This window comes from Falco peregrinus, chromosome 2 (assembly GCF_023634155.1).
Source record: "Falco peregrinus isolate bFalPer1 chromosome 2, bFalPer1.pri, whole genome shotgun sequence".
In the NCBI taxonomy this organism is placed as follows: domain Eukaryota; kingdom Metazoa; phylum Chordata; class Aves; order Falconiformes; family Falconidae; genus Falco; species Falco peregrinus.
The window spans coordinates 111,766,326-111,783,128 of record NC_073722.1 but is presented as its reverse complement, the minus strand read 5'-3'; the positions used below and the strand labels follow the sequence as shown (position 1 = coordinate 111,783,128).

At 52.6% G+C, this 16,803-nt stretch overlaps 1 protein-coding gene across 15 annotated transcripts in view; it reads left to right on the top strand.

Moving 5' to 3' along the window:
- MSI2 (musashi RNA binding protein 2) overlaps nt 1-16,803 on the top strand; it is a 255,942-nt gene that overhangs the window by 197,631 nt on the left and 41,508 nt on the right. For all 15 annotated transcript variants that reach the window (XM_055794703.1, XM_055794706.1, XM_055794709.1 and 12 more), the window contains 2 exons: nt 8,472-8,586; nt 15,304-15,378. In XM_055794703.1, coding sequence (XP_055650678.1) covers nt 8,472-8,586; nt 15,304-15,378 — 190 coding nt within the window. The remainder of the gene's footprint in view (nt 1-8,471; nt 8,587-15,303; nt 15,379-16,803) is intronic.

Below are 16,803 nucleotides of genomic sequence, written 5' to 3'. Positions count from 1 at the left end.
CGCGATCGCTTCCCACCCAGGCCCAAGCCAGGAGCCGGACCCTGATGAAGTTTCTCCTAAACGACAGTCGGGTCCCGGTTTGTGGGTTGCCCTGTCAGTAAAGCCACTGAGCCGGATGAAAAAGGGCATTCGTATTTCAATTGATGCAGTAACTTTGATATTTTGAGCTAAAATATTCTTTTTCCCTTTGTCAAAACATCCTTTGCTTCTCAAATGTGTATTCAGATATGCATTGTATATTGGTCTGATATGTGTTCACAGACTTTAAATTCAATAATAGAGCTTTTAGTGTGGATAAGATCAAAGCAATCTCCTTGGCATATGCTGGAGGCCTGATTCAATATTTGACTTGCTAATTTTTCCCAGGGCACTGAAATAATATTCCTCATATTGTTCCTCACTGCAGTAGGCATCCGAGACAAAAGTGAGGGTCCCCTTGGCAAACTGAGGGGTGGGATGGCAGGGCAGGGCTGGGGCAGTTCTCCTTGTCCCATGGGAAGCCTCTCGCTCCATCTCGGATGGGTGCCGCCGGCTTTGCCACTGCCCTGTCTGAGCACCTCGCTGCTTCCCCAGCCGCTCCTGCTCCCAGGGTCTCCTGCCGCTGGCGATACCTCGCGTGGGTTGTAGGGGAGGCTCCTTCCCCTCCATATAGTTACTAAATGCTGGTTCATCTGCCTTAAAACAAAAAGAACAAACCCCAACCACCCCCATCCCAGCATCCCGACGACAGACCCAGCAACAATTAGAAATGCTTGGAATTTAAACTTAATTTAGGTAAGAACATCAGCTGGGAGGGGAGAGCTACAGTGCCATGCTCCGGGGTTTTCCTCCCACTCTGTGGCGGGTGGGTGTGTGTCGTGTCCTACTTTGTAGGTTAGTGATTTCACACGGTGGGTTTCTCTCTGGAGCAAGGCTGGCCGTTGCCTGGTGCAGATCAGCGCTGCCCGGCATGGCCCTGGCAAGGTGCTGGTGTGTCCCGGCAAAGCCGGTGCCAGCAGTGGGGCAGAGCGCACTGTGTGATGCTTCGTAGCAGGGCGTGAAGGGGATGTGGAGGATGCAACAGGATGAAAACACATGAGGAACAGCACAAGGAGCAAAAGAAACAGCATAGGCTGTTGGTGTTTTGGTGTGGCGCATAATTAAAATAGATTCTTCCCGGCTGTCTGCGCCTGCCTGGTGCACGATCCAGGTGCCACGATGCTTTGAGCATTCTCTTCTTGTCACTCCTTCTAGAGCACTAATTTTAAAAGCAGCCCATGAGGGAGGAGATGAGACATAATCCTGTCTTGGGACTGACTCATCATATTGCTGATGTGTCTGCAGATTAATTACCAAACAAACCCAGGCAGGGGCAGGAGGGCTTGTGCACGTGTGTGTGACCCTGAGCCGGTGCAGTGGCTGGAGGTGACACACAGCTGGCTGGGGGTCAGAGTTAGGCATAGGTGCACTTTCCACAGCACCCTTGAAGACAAACTACTCTCACTTCATTTTTAACACACCCCCTTCTAGCACTGAGCCCCAAAGGGGACGGGTTCTCACAGCCCCACTTGAGGCGATGAGGTTTGCAGCCCCTTGGTGAGCTGGGACAGGGACCCCCATCCCGTCCCCATGCATGTCCCCATCCCGTCCCCATGCATGTCCCCATCCCTGGGCTGCTTGGCTGGAGCATCCATGGCTCCACAGGCACCAGCTCACCCTGAGCTCACTCTTTCCTGTCTCCTGAATGCTGCCATTTCCCAAAATGTGGGGGCAGGCAAAGGGTGGCAGGGCTGCTGTTGTTCACCAGCCTATTTCTAGCCTCCCGTCTCTGTGGCAGGCTATTTTTAGCCCACCCATTCTCCTGCTGCTGCCATCCGTAAAGCTTAGAATGTCAAACGTAATATTAAAGGAGCAGTGTGAAAGTAAAAAGAAAATGCCAGTGAGGTATTTAATAAATGAAACTTGGAATTTACGTGGGAGGCTAAAGATGCTCTCCAAACATTGCAGGGTGGAACAAATAAAGCCCAAACAAGCTATTCCCAGCCTACCGTTCCTTTGACACAAACAGGCTGCTTTGCAAAGAGAAAGCTGGTTTTCTAAGAGGATGCAAAAGTAGCTGAAAAAGAAATGTGACAGACTAATTTATTTTCCTTTAGATCCCACTGTGATAGAGTCGTTCATATCGGGGATATGTGGGACAAGCCCGGGTGAGCGGCGCGATGAACCGAGCCTGGCCCAGGCGCTTGGCACTGAAGTCAGGTTCTCAAGTCAGGCTCTGGAGCAGCTGGCAGAAATGTTGGGCTGGCTTAAAATAGGCTTCAGCGCTGCGTAGCACCTGTGTCTGTTTCTCACGGTGGGGTTTTGGGGGGGTTTTATTGTGCACATTTTTTTAATATACCAGTATTCTTCAGGCTTCTCCCCAGACTGGCAGCCTTCACTGTGTGGTGACGTTTTAGACGTGTGTTTCACACACCACGTGCCTTTGGGTTTTCATCCAAATGTTGTGTAGTCTAAGGCACCTCCATCCCTGGAAAGACTAAACCGCGCACTACACGCAGAAGGCAGGAGGGAGCACAAGACCACCAGTATCCAAGGGCCCTGCAGTTACTGGGAGCAGAGGAAACACGATGGGAAACCAGAAAACCACCCCCAGCCTCACACAGATGTTTTGGGAAGCTACAAAGGATGTTTTGGGTCCTTTGCCAGCTGGGCGCCGTGGAAGGCAGAGGTCAACCCCTAGATGTGGTGTTGGGCCTCATGCACAATCCTGCTGCCTCTCCAGTTGGTGCCCTACTGGTGGTGGTGGCAGCGGGTTTGCAGGCTGTGTTGGGGGCTACAGGGAGCGTAGTGCAGGCTGGGGCATGCCACGCTGCTCAGCTGGCTGCAGGTGTGACCTGGGCTGCAGGCCTGTGGGGTGTTGCCGGTAGCTGCTTCTGGAGCAGATGTCTTCGGGCGGGCTTGGCCAGGCGACCCTGCTGCTCTGTGTACCAAGCATCTGGGCCCAGAGTGGCTGTAGGGCTGGAATGGGACGTGGCGTTGGCTTGCCAGGAAGGCATGTCAAGGGACAGGGGGGGAGGGTTGATGGGCATGAGAGATTTGTGTGTGGGTGTATGTTTAATCTGGGTCCAGAAATCACCCTTCTCCCTTGTGAGCAAATTGCTTTAGTGCTGTAAGTGTGTTCTGATCTTTTGTCCCAAATCTGCCCAGTGCCCCAGCTCATCACACCTCGGTGCTCCCTCACCCTTTCCAGCCTCCCCATGGGCATTAACCCTCGTTTTACCCTCCAGGCCGATAACCAGAGAGTTAAGAAACCACCTCCAGTGGAGAAAAATTAGACACAGAAGCTTCAGTTTGAGGACCCTCCTGCAGTCCCTGGGGAACTCTTCAGAGCTGGGATTCTCCCTTCTCTCCTCCATGAGGCATTTGGGCACCGAGGCTCAAAGTGTGCCTGCCTGTGGGGGCTCTGGTGGGCAGCAGGTCAGGGGGAAGCATTGCTGCTTGTTGTTCCCTGCTGCAGGATCGCTATGAGCTTGTAGAGCTGGAGCCTGACGTCTGATGGGCTGTTGTGGGAGAGCACCTGTGGGCTCTGCTGTGAGGTGTTGTGCAAAGGAGCCGATGGCCATGGTGACAGGCTCTTTGTGGGCAGCTCATCGCAGTGAGGGCATGAGGCCCCTTCAGGGCCAGGCTGGACGGGGCTTGGGACAACCTGGTCTAGTGGAAGGTGTCCCTGCCCATGGCAGTGGTGGGAACTAGATGATCTTTAAGGTCCCTTCCAACCCAAACCATTTGATGATGATTTGGTGATTGACCCCGTGCAGGATGGTGCTGGGCAGGCAGGTACACGAGGCATCACTGACGTTCGTGGTGCTAGGGAGAGGCAGAAGGTGCAGTCGCTTTGGAAGCCCCATCTGTCAGCTGAAGGACACTGCAGACCGCTTGCAGATTGGATGCATTCCTACAGTGTTGTCTTCAACGTGCTTTTAAATGATGTAGCTCGTGAGCTTTACAGCAACGCCGCCCTGGCCAGCTTCTCCACAGGGGCTGGGCTCTCCAGCCCCCATGGGACGAGAAGGACCTGCCCAACACCGGGTGTTTTGTGGACAAACTAGATTGATGCATCACAAGAAAGTCTGGTGAACTCCTCTGCTCACCTGTAGCTGCCAACTTCTCCTGTTGCAGTCTGAGGAGGTGACATCCCTTTGTCCCCACCGTACCTTTGTCAATGATCGAATGCATTGGGTTTTTTTAATACCCTTCTAACCTTTCTGCTGTGGCCTGGTGTAGCGCTGCCTTTGCAGCAGCACGGGGTGGATACAGATTCCCCTGTTAGGGGAGCGATGGTTTTGCCTTGCCGTGGCATGAACGGCACGGCATCCCCAAGGTAATGGGATCTCAGCTAACTGTGAATCACACGTTGCTGGCAAGACAAAGTTGCCTTGTCTTTGGGTGGTAAAATGTTTTTTTGTGCATCGTGACTATGTGTGCATTCTGCTGTCCTCAAAATAGCCCTGGTTTCCCTGGAAAGCTGTTAGCCATGGGTTTTTTTGAGACATCCTGGTGCTGAAAGCTGACAGCCTGTTTTGTTGCGCTGGGTATAAGAGGCTTTTAACTCCCCATCTCAGCCATCCTGGGTTCTAGTGGCTTTGACTGCTTGGCTTGACCCAAGAGTACCCCAGTGTAATGTTAATTCTCCCAACTAGACTAAACAAAAATAGTGAATTTTAGTTTCCCTGCTTTTTTTTTTTTTTTTTTTTTTTTTGCTTTAGAGTAAAACTTTCTTTGTTAGGCTGCTGAAAGTGAAGCACATCCCTCCTACAGAGGAGATGGAAAAAATCTGGAAATTATTAAGATGCACAGAAATGCTGAACTGAAAGCTTGTGCAAGATCCGGATTTATGTACAAAGTCCCTGCATTGGGCGGGCTCTTGGGGGTGATTCGGTACTGAGCTGAGCACTGACTCATAAATCCAGCTATATTCCCTCTTGGAGCAGTCCTGTTGTACGTTCCGCTTTGCCAGCACACGAGTGACGTCCCGGCTGCCTCCAGGGCTTTACCCTCATGGTAACCGTGGCTGCAGGATGGTTGTGGCCATCTCCATCCATCCCGTTCCCCGTGGAGGAGAGGGCTGGCTTCTTGCAGAAGAGCAGCCTGGCCACTTTTTTTCTGCTTTTGCAGCCTCTGTTAGTGAAGAGGCACCGTCCAAGCCCACTGCCAGGCTGCTGGCATGGTGCTTCGCCTCCTGTCACTGCCTTTTTGCCGTGCGCCGATGGGATGGTGCATGGGCAGCTTCTGCAGGGCACCTCAAGGCCTGATGCTGCTGAATGGGGAGTGTAACAATCCACCCGAGGCATGCTGCCAGGTCACACAGCCCCTTCCCGAGGGATGGCGGGGCCAGTGCTCCTGGGCCCTTATCTTGTGTGTCATCCCTCCCAGGGGGAAAAAAGTCTCTGCTGGATAACAGCGAATATTTTTGCCCTTAATAGGGGGCATATTTGTTTACAAAGGCTTAGGAATTATTTTTCTTTCCTACTGGTGGCTTTTCCTTCCCTTTTAAATCCCAGTTAAAACTTCTTTGCAGCTCACTGCCATTCCCTTTATATCCTTGTGTGCTGTGAAAATCATAAATTACACTAGTCTTTCAGAGAGCAGCAGTAGGCTGTTTTGTGGTTGCAAAAGCTAATTACTGGGTTATTGTTTCTAACGGTGCTAATCCAAACTTCATTTTCCTGTTAATTGTCCATCGAGCCAGGCTAGATTGTTTTTATCATCCTGACTGTTGGCAGCACCAGTGGCCGCGAGGTGTAACCAATGCTGCCGTGGTATTCGGAGGGGTGGCGAACCCAGAAAACGCAGCTGCGAAATGAAAGGGCACACTCGTGTGCTCACCCCCGGCCCTTTGGCTGGAGAAGCTGGATCAGCACGCTCCTGTTAAATGACCCTCCAACTGAAAATAAGCAAAGGGCAGTTTGAGAGGATGCTTCTGAGCTGCTGGGGTGCTGGTGCTCGGCGTTTCGAGCTCGCTGGGCTCTCCGGGGCGGTTGGTGCAGACGGGAGCAGCAGCAGGCTGCTGCCTTTGGGCTGTGGGGCTCTCTGGGGGCACCGAGGTTTGGGGGAGGGGAGGGGAGCATGGCACACAGCCCAGTAAGGCTGAAACCCACCATCAGGGCTCAGGCTTAAGCCTTCCTGGGAAGCTCTGAAGGTTTCATCCCTGCAGGGCAGTGATGGGGCTGCGCACACATCTCCTGCGCTGTCCTTGTCCCTGGCCCTGCTCTGACGGCAGCACCTCAGCTTGTGAAGTTTTCGCTTTCCTTTTCTTTCACTTTTTGTCTTAGTTCCAGGGCCTGGCAGCCCTGGGGTGCACCGCAGGGCTCTCCACCACACTCAGTAGCGTGTCTGCACTGTCCCGTGCCCACAGGAGCCTGTGTGTGCTGGGGTGAGCATGGGTGTGCAGGGGACAGGGGCGCGGCGGTTGGTGGCCCTGGCTGGAGGACACACCGTTCCTCACCATGGCCCTCGCTGAGGTGTTTCTCTGCCGGAGAACTTGCTGCCCTAGCAGCACTGAAGAGGAGACGGAGGACATTGCTGGCCCTGTTGAGGCTTTGCCAGTTCTGGGATGTCTACAGAGTGGGTCTCTGCAGCACCCCTCTTGCTTTTGCCCCTGCTCGCCTACTTCCCTGTTCCCCTTGTGCCGCGGTGTCGGGGCTGTACACACATGCCTCCCTACCCCAGCCCACCCCGACCCCTCTCTGCCCTCTCCCACTGCCTCCTGCAAGGACCCAAACACTTTTTGGCAGAAAAGTAACAAAATAAGAACTCCAGAAGAATTTTGCTCCAAACTTCACTGCGTTGGAGCAGCTTGTTTGCAAGAAGTGTGTGTTTTGACCGCGTTGGCAGTGTCTGAGCGTTGTAGCTTTGGGAAGTGTTGCGAGCAAGCAAAGTAAATACGGTCTGTGGAGGTTTGCAGCAGAAAGGGGAGGAGTAGGTGGTTTTGTTTAAAATACTCCCATTACAGTCAGTTAACCTTTATGTTACCTAAATGAAAATTGTATAAACCTGAAATTTTCGCTGATGGGGTTGCCTAGGAACAGGCGGTTGGTTTTCATAAGACAATGAATACACAGTCACTGATCGGGCTATTAGGCACTGAGACGTTTAGCCGTATTATCCTGCATCCCCGGGTTTGCCTGGGGGAGCTGCCTGCTTGCATGTGGGGCGCACGCCCACCTTTGCCTGCTTGTGCGAGTGATGGAGGGGATGCGGGGGGACACAGCCCTGCTGGGAGCCGACTCTCCTAGTCCTCCCCAACAAGCAGCCCCCCCACGCTCAGGACAGTGGGGCTGGGGGCAGCGGGGCTGTGCATGGCCGTGGCACAGTGTCTGCCAGGAGCACGGTCCCGGCTTGCAGCACCCCTGCTCCCGCTCTGCTCTGGCCAGGCAAAGGCTGGGGAGGGGTGTAAATGCACAGAGAGGATCGAGGAACTGGTTGGAGAAAAAGTTAGAGGCAATAAAGCTCAGACCTCTGGATTCAGCCCAAGACCCTTACCCTTAGACCAGTGATTCTCACTGTGCAAAGTGTACAGGTGGGGCAGATAGCAGCGTGGGGCTTCCCCGCATCCCGTGCAGGGCTGCACTGCAGGCCTGCACGTTTTCCTCTTGCTCAGACCACGAGCTAAGGTGTAGAGCCATAGAAATGGGTTGGGATAACTCTGGTTAGCTCCAAACCAGCTTACCGGCACAGCCGTAGCGCCAGTGCCGAGGGGAGCGTGGGGACAATCTGCTGAGGGAGCAAGTTGGCAGTGCCAGAGCTAGGAAATGTGGAAACGTGCCTTATTTCTCCCTTTTCCTATACAAAAAGAGGCTGGGAAGCAGCACCCGGTGGCGTGGCTGGGGGTCCTGGGGGCCTGGCTGTCCTGCTGCCGGCTGGCTGGCGGCGCCGCCTCGCGCAAGGCATCGGTCGGGACCGGCAGTGTGGTTCAAGTGACATTAAGCAGCCTCAAAAGGCAGCAGGAGTAACTGGAAGTGAAAGAATGCAGATCATTTATTAATAGGGTTTACAGAAATTTTCTGCTGGGTAGAAATATTGATTCTTTATTCCTATTTTAAAAGGAGCTTTTTGTAATGATCACCAAGAGTCATTTTCTGTTATCGATTGCAATAGAGCTGTGCTGGAGACCTCCCTCCATTCATTTCACTCCCGCGAGTACCATTGAGAGGGAACGCAGCACAGGTTTTCCTTTCAGGAATACGGCAACTTCTTAAATCAGCATTTCTGTCATCTTTCCAGTGGGGTTTTGCTATGTGTGTTTAAAGAGACATACACGTTTGCTCTTTTAAATCCATTTACGCTATTCTTAAAGTTCACCTTTGAGGGGGAGGCGGTATGGGGAGGCAAATGCTAAAAATAAAACTTCCCCCCTTAAGTAGATCAGTTCTGCATTTGACATTTACATGGAATTCATTTGCATCTCATTTGTACATGTTTCTGCTCAATAGGTAGAATGTAAGAAAGCACAACCTAAAGAAGTGATGTTTCCACCAGGGACGAGAGGAAGGGCACGTGGATTACCGTATACCATGGACGCTTTTATGCTAGGGATGGGAATGTTGGGTAAGTGCTGTAGCCACCACACGGCTCCCGGAGCCAGTGGCTCCCGTGTTGTCTCCCTGATTTCTGAACGCTTAAGCCGTAGGGGTGAGCAAATCCCTGCACCTGTGTGGGTGCGAGTCAAAAACTTTAGCAGGGGTGGAGTGGGGAAAATAATCCTGTCTGTGGTAAATGATTAACTCCACACACCCCCTTCCTGGAATATAAAAATTTGCATTTAAATGGATGTTTTAAATAGCCTGTTTTACTCTTACTCGCAAAAATAGAATGATGAAGGATGCAGTGTGTTCATTCTGACTAAAAATGATCTCTCCCCTTTTTTAGAGGAATTGAGTCACACATTATTCCCCTTCTTTTAAAGGTATCTTTGACAGTTCAGCATAGATAATTGAAAATCTTGCCGGTTCTTAAATGGCATGCAAGATGGAGAAAGCAGGGAGATGTGTTACGGTATAGGTCGCAACAATAATTACTAGTTTCAAGGAGATGGAACGGTATTTTAGTCCAGAGTATTGTATCCAGAAAATACTAATTAAATGGGATAAATGATATTTAATGGCAAAATTCTATTTGTGCATGAGGTCTGTTTAGTTATAATGGGTTCTCATTTGTTTCTGCCTAGAGAGTTCTTCTTTCTATATAACGTGACAACCTCTTGATACTCTGTCCTCAGATTTACTAAGACAAAATGCTGCTAATCTGTTGCCAATGTATTTCTGTAAAACCCCCATATGTTTCAACTTTCTGCTCCCTTTGTACCACTGGACTTTCCCTCAGTTGTCACCCGCTGTGTCCGTAAAGCGTGCCTGAACGGGAGGGTATCTGGAGGTGTTCCCAGGCAGAAATGAGCCTGTCTCTGGTATGTAGCCTCCCCAGGATGCTTTGAATTTTCTGTCCTGGGTCTAGAACGTGGATCTGTGTCTGCACGGAGCGGGCAAGTTGGCAAATCCCTGTCCTGCTGTGGTGGGGTGGGTCGGGTCACCCCGACTGGCTCTGCTCCGGCCGGTCTTGCAACGTGCTCTTACTCGATTGCAAACCAGGGTGACTTGCTCAGAATTAATGATTGATTCATGTTGAAGGCCAGATGCTTCATTATCTGCTCTAGCTGGGTGTTTTTTTTCATCTTCCAAGTTCCTGCTTGCTACAGTGGCACCATGTTAAATAATTAAGTGCTAAACAAGGAAATTGCAACGCACAAGAGCAAAGCTGTCTGGATGGCCATTATAAATCCCCGTTTTCAAAGGCTGCCTGTAAGTGTTGGCTTCAAGGCTGGGAAGGGGGCCGATGGGCAGCAGCTCGGTGGGGAGCCCGTATCCCTCCTTCTCGAGCCCCCGGCAGCTGCTCTCTCGCGGTGGGCCCCTGTCCCCACGGGGAGAGGGGCATAATTAACTCATCAGACAACGAGGCGCACAAAGTAACGTACGGCTGGAGGCAGCGTCTGCATTAGCCGAGCGTTTTGCTGAGATCCCAGGAGACCAGTGTCAGCCCTACCCCGTTCCTCCTTTTAGATGCCTGGCTGGACTGAAACAGAGCGAGCGGGGCTGCTCTGGAAGGATTTTTATACCTGTTTCCATAAGCCCTTGTTCAAGGTCACCTTCTCCAGATGCTGTTCATGGGCAGAGGAGAGAATCGGAGGAACAAATGCACGAGACAACCCAAAGGAAAGAGCGGGGAGCGACTCCCTCCAAAGCTATTAAGGAAGTTGGTCTTTTTCATTAATCACAGCCTCCCCAAGGAGCCTGCAGCAGCCGGGGTCTAAAGGTGCGTAGGCAGCCGCTTCTGTGATGATTTGGTTGATTGGAACAAAATTAAAGTGTTCTTTTGAAGGGATTTTTTGACTCCGAGAGTGTGGGCAGGCTGAGCCTTTTGCCAGGGCTGCTTCTGGGCTGTCATGGGCTCAGTCTGCTGATGGGACACGCGTGATCCCAGGGGAGATCAGGAACATTAATTAGCCACTCTGCATAATGAGCAGACCGGAGCGGTTTGAGTTCCTGTGATCTCTTTCACCCTGGCAGCCCACCTGGCAGGAATTGCTGCTCCCCAGCCCTGTGGATGCTTAAGAACAGGCACTGCGTCCCCCCGTGCAGGCAATGCATGCATCTGCAGTGGAGCGGGGCCCGACAAGCTTGCCATGCACCTCACCTCCGTCACCCGGTCCTGGGGCGCAGACCCGGACCCCAGCACACAGGGGCACACAGGCGCATTGCCCCACAGCTTTTTGCCCTCCGTTCAGGTCTGTACCTGAAAACCTGGGGGAAGAAAAGAGAAAAAAGAAGAAAGCATCCATGGAGCAATGTTGACAGAAGGTGGTCTCCCTCCCCTCCCTTCTGAAGCAGCTCTCTGCATCTGGAACCATGCCGGTGGTCCCAGTGGTGGTGCCGGCTCTGAAGGTGACCACTGCACTGCTTGGTCTGAGCTGGGGCCCCACAGCACTCGTTTCTCGTGGCGATGGCCATCTGAGACTCACTGATGTTTAATACTGAAGTTGGGCTGCTTTTAATTTGCAAACTCCTCCAGAGACAGCAGCGCTGGGCCCGTAAGGCTTACCCCTCAGACTGCTCCAATGGTGTGTGATGCTCCAGATCGAAGGTCTCGGACCAGCTGCTCGTATCGCTGCGCAGGGCGGAGCGGGGCTCTGCATTACTGCACCTGTTCAATCTAGGTGGGCTGAACTCAGGCATAAAAGAAGCTTGTGCCCTTCAAAGAAGGTCATTCCTTTTTTCCATCAGATTCTGTTTAATACAGTGGCAGCTGCCTGTGAGGCAGGAGGTGGGAAGGGGGGCCCTGCAGCCATCCCGGCCCCCCAGGCTCCTGCAGCAGCACCCGCTGCAGCCGTCACCGGCCAGTGCAGCTGCAGTGGCTTCGGCTGCGCTCTCGTCTCCCCTGCGGGTGCGAGGTGGGTCAGCTCTGTTGGGCCAAGGGAGAAGCTTCTGCAGCCCATGCGTTTCTTCTCCCTCGCTGCTCCCTAGTATGTGCCACCCCCTGCGACTGCCGGGGGTGATTTCTGGTTTGCATTCCCTCATGCCACAGGTGCTGCTGTCAAGGTCACAGCATGTTGCTTTTGGGAAAGACCCTGCACGGTTTTGCTGCAGCATGGGTCTGTGCTTGGGCAGAAGGAGCGTGCCTTTCTTTGCAAAGGACCTGCCATTCCTTGCTCTGAGCAACATGGGGAGACAACAATTTTCTTGCATTTACTGGACCATTTGAATTAATTTTGCAGCAGTCCCCAGGCCCCAATGTGCTCAGTGTTCCCACACATTAACCATGAGCTTTGTCCATCTCAGATCACCGAATTTAGAAATGAAAAGGCATTTCCACGGCCTGGTTCAGTGGTTGTGGACACTTCCCTGCTCGGAGCAGCGAAGCCGTTTCTCCCTGTGGAGGTGCTGGTGGGGCAGAGGGGAGTCAGGAGCCCGGCTCAGGTCTCCTGCCTTTCCAGTAGCCTTGTGCGTGCACAGTGCCAAGCTGCCCGCTCTCCAGGGCCGCAGTTCCCCTGTGCGCAGGGGAAGTAGGGCAGTTTGCCCTGCTCCCCCTTTTGTAGAACACCTGCGATACTCAGGCTTTACCACGGGCCCGCCAGGATGGGCTTTAGCACCAGGAATGCTGTGATGCCCTCAAGTACACTGGGAGTAAGGAGGTCAGCGTAATCTGTTTGTTTTCATCCTGGAAGCAGAGCCTTTGCTTTCCCGCGGCAGACCATCCCCATGCCGAGCGGTGGCTCACGTGCTGCAGTGGGGACAGACTCGGTGGCTGCATCGGTGTTGCCTCCACCAAGAGCGTGGGAGCTGGGAGAGGGGGCCGTCGGGTGGGCAGCGTGGTGCTTCCAGCAGCCGTGGCTCTCGCCTCGCATGCCAGCGCTGCCCAGAGAGCACCCAGCACAGGGCAGGGTCTGCTCCGCTGCGAGGTGGGCTCTGCACGGCTCCAGCGCATGGCTGCAGGCTCCCCCAGCCCGCAGGGTGGGCGCCTTGGACCTGCTGCCGTCCTCTGAGAGGGAGCGGGGTGGAAGTGGCAGTGTGAAAGCAGTTGCAGTTGTTAGTTTTGAGTTCTGCTCCCATGGACAGGAGGGTCTCGCTTCGGCGGAGGTAATCCAGGCAAAACTTTGATTTTTGGTTTAGCGACAAGGGGTAATTAGAGAGATTGATCATTCCCCAGGACTACTGAAGCAAATAATCTGTTTGGTGCCCAATGCAGGATGAGAATGGCATCTAATGGAAATGGTGGGTAGGTCAGCATAGCCATAATTTGGCTTGATGAAGCATCCACATGGGCATGGTGTTAATGCGCTATTGATATTCAGCCAGGCAATTTCCCCTGCGCGGATCGGGCTTTGACTCGTTAGAGCAGAGCTGGGCACTGCAGCAGTAAATGAAGAGGAAAATTGAAGTAATGTTGTATTATAAATTTATGATTTCATCTGCCTGACCTAGAGAGCGTTGAGCGCTGGCAGTGCAGGCGAGAACCCCCCAGGCAGCTCCGCCGGTGCCGCTGCTGTCGGGCACAGCCGGGTTTGGCCAGGACGAGGGGGGCAGCTGCCTGGGCTCTGGAGGCAAATGCACCAGGGCAGGAGGATCGCTGGCCCCACAGAGCATCCCGGGGCAGGGCAAGGGAAGAGATGGCATCCTGCACTGCACTGCCAGCTCCAAAAATACTGTGGGCATGTGGGAAGCTGCCATCCAGCACCATGCCTGGCCGGGGCCATGGGGACCACACCTGCAGCCCCTGCTTCCCGGGGCAGCCGTCAGCACCGCCTGGCGCATCGGTCCCCCACGGCCCCAACAGTCATCTGCTTTGGAGTCGTTTGAATCAGAGTAAAACTTATTTTTTTCCACTTGGCAAGGAGAGGGTCTGTGGTCGGATGCCGCAAAGTGATTTTTCATGGTGTAGCTACAGTGGTGTTAATGGCGCTACTTACTTAGCAAACAATCCATTTATCAATATTGTTGTTTTTAAAAAAAAAAAAGGAAAAAAGGTTTGTAAAGCTTAACTCTGAAAGATCTGATTTAATGACAGAGGTGATTAATTTCTAAGGGAATCCAGCTGTTGAGCTGTGAAATAAATACGCCAAGGGCTAAGCGGTGTGTACATACCACTGAAAGCTGCAGCGTGCTGTCCAGGGATCACAGGGCTGCTTTCCCCTGGCACTGCTTAATCCCGTAATCAAAATTCACCCAAGCATTTTTATCTTACAGTTTTAGATTATGATTAATAGTACTTTATATGTATATATAAATCTAATCAGAAATTGAGGGACTTGCTGCAGCAGAAAAATAGCTGTGTGACGTATGAGTATATTAAGGAATAAGTAAAAGCAGAGAGAGGAGACCCCCCAGAAGAACCACTCAGCTGCTGAACAAGCTCTCGGGGTCCAGCCCAGCGGCCGCTGTCATCACTGCCGAGATTTCCACTGGCTTCAGACGGCATGAGAGCAGACTTTGTGCGATGGTTTCTTGGTCTGGCAAGGTCTTTCCCGGAGCCTGTAGGAGTCGGGGCTGGCACTGACAGCGGGAACGTTATGCAGCATTTCTTGCACTGGGATTGCAAAGGGTCATTCCTCTGCTTAAGAAAACTGAGCGGGGAGATGCTGAGAGTTGAAGTGAGGTTCCAGGTTTAGGAAATCACCTTAGTGATTGTGGCATTGGCATCAGCCGTGCCGGCCATAGCCGGCTGCCACAGTGGCACCAGACAGGATAGCTATTGTGTATAAGGGCTGGGGAGGGGGGCGCACAGTGTGTGACCCCTTGGCTGCTGCCAGCCCACGCGCCTTTAGGGACCAGCATGACCCCCAGTGCATCCATGAGCCTGCCCAAAGCGTGAAGCCCCCTCCCCTGGCCCGGGTGTCCCCTGTGACCCTGGCAAGGCATGCGTGGGTGACGCGGTGAAAGCCTCGGCAGGCACTGCAGGGCTGGCACCCAGCGGTGGTACCCCCGTCCATCCCGCCCCCGGAGGACTCTGCCACCCAGCCCACACTGCCTCCCGCTCCCAGCTGCTGCACTAGAGCCACTTGGTGCATTTACTCGGGCATCTTTATTAACAAAATGATCTAAAGTGGTGTTTTTTCTCAGAATAAAACTTCAAAAGCTGCCTGAGGTTGGGTGCGTTTCTGCGCATATCTCAGAAATGGCTTTGGGAAGTGGTTCTCATAGCTGGGTTTTACTTTCCTGAAAAATTAAAAGCTCTTTTGACTCTCTGGCTCGTTGCTGTTGCTGCCTCTAACTCTTTGATGTGTTAACTGTTGTCCTTCACACTCCTGGGATAAAGAATTACTACTACCTTAATCTCCAACTGTCAATAGCTCTGAAGCAAAGTACATTCATTGTAAGCTCTCCAAATGTCAGAGCAAACCTGTGTTATGTGTTTAGCCTTAGCATTTGGCATTTACTCTTCCAGCTAACAAGTATGCACAGTCCTTGGACTTCAGATACCAAAGTGCATGTTAATTACCTGAGTGACAGGTCTCATGCACAAAGCCAGGCAGGCAAGTGAGCAGCAAAGCCGGCTGGCTCTAGATGTTTCCATTCAAGATAATAATGAAACCTTTCCACAGTTTTGCATGAGCGGAATAAACCTTGGTTTTTAATACCTTCTGTAAAACCAAGTCACACCCATCCTCCGTGTCATTTTATATTGTATTTTAAAACAAAAAGCCTTCATTAATCTTCAAACTTCTCTCTTTCTCTCTCTCTGTCTCTGATTTTTTGTTTTAATGTTTCTGTGATCAAGGTTACCCAAATTTTGTTGCGACGTATGGCCGAGGATATCCTGGATTTGCTCCAAGTTACAGCTATCAGTTCCCAGGTACGTACGTTTCATTTGAAATTTACTTTTTTTCCCCCTCTTTCCTTCTTTTTTCTTTTCTCCCCCTTTTTTTAAATCCATAGCTGCAAGCTGAGACAGGCAAGTCTGCAGGGAGCATCTCACACAACCACAATTTTTTTTGCTATTTTAAGACAGATATTTATATATACATATTTTAAATACATTTTTACTAGCGTGTAAATTGGTACTGGTTATTTGAAAACAAACTTCTTAAATTAGAACATAAAGCAACAGAGATAATTTAAGAGCTATTACCCTCCCTTTGATGGGTTTTTCCTTTCATATATATTATAGAGATAAACACAGACACACACACACACAGAGGCTCGCACACACGTTCCCAGGCTGTCCTGCGGTAAGTGCATGCTCGTGACGAGTGCAGTCTGGGAGGGAAAAGCCCAACCTTCCTGTCTTCTGTATCGCTTCGTCTCTGTGTCCTTCACAGGAGTAGTTCCTAGCCACGTGCTGGTGGTTTGGTTTGGCTTCGGCGCGGCTTCCCCCCTCTCCGTGGCACGGCTGCTCTGTGCCGTGGGGCACAGTGGGCACCACGACAGCGTGGGGACTGGCACCGTGCAGGACAGAGGGTTTCCTCAACTGTGGTGTTGCTGTGGGCATAGCTTACTACCAGGTGCAGCCCCTGGGTGTGCTGCACGTGGGGTTCACCAGCACGCTGGTCACGGGGGCCACGCACAAGCGGTCCCACCGCCCACTGCTGTGCTGCTCAGGGGTGCAGACAGCGAGGGGAACCCCCCCACTGCGAGCAACAGTAGGTGCGGGAGGGACGGGACAGCAGCTCCTCGGGGAGGAAAACCAAGGAAGGGCCTTGGGGATGGGCGAGGACGTGAGAGGCTCGGCTCTCCTGTGACATGCGGGGGCGAAGGGGCAGCCTTAGTGTTCGGCTCGGGGTCATTAGGGTTACACATGGCGCTGGGGCCATATGTAGTATGAACATCCATAAAACAGTCGGTGTCCTTGGGACGGTAGTTTCTGTGCAGCTGGTTTTTGCAGGACTAATAATACCGAGGGAAACAGTGCGGTTAAGGTTGGCATTTATTTTTTTTCCAGTTTCAATTCACAAGTGCCAAGGCCTCTACCTAAAGCTCATCTGCCTCTTCCACCCCAGCGCTGCAGCCAGGTCTGATGCAGCTGGGGCTGGGGTGACAGCAGAGCTGCCGTGCAGGCAGGGGGTGGGCAGGGGCAGGTGGCACGGCAGTGGGGGGTGACACGGCACCTGCCCCGGTGGGCTGGCCCGGCTGCTCCGGCAGAGCCGTGGGCAGGGTCCGGGCTGGCAGGATTGCCACCAGTGGTTGCGTGCAAGGGGAAGGCTTCAGAAGGCATTGGTGTGTTGTCTCACACCTCCCTCCCAGGTCCTCACAATCCCTTGTACCAGCTGATTCATATGAA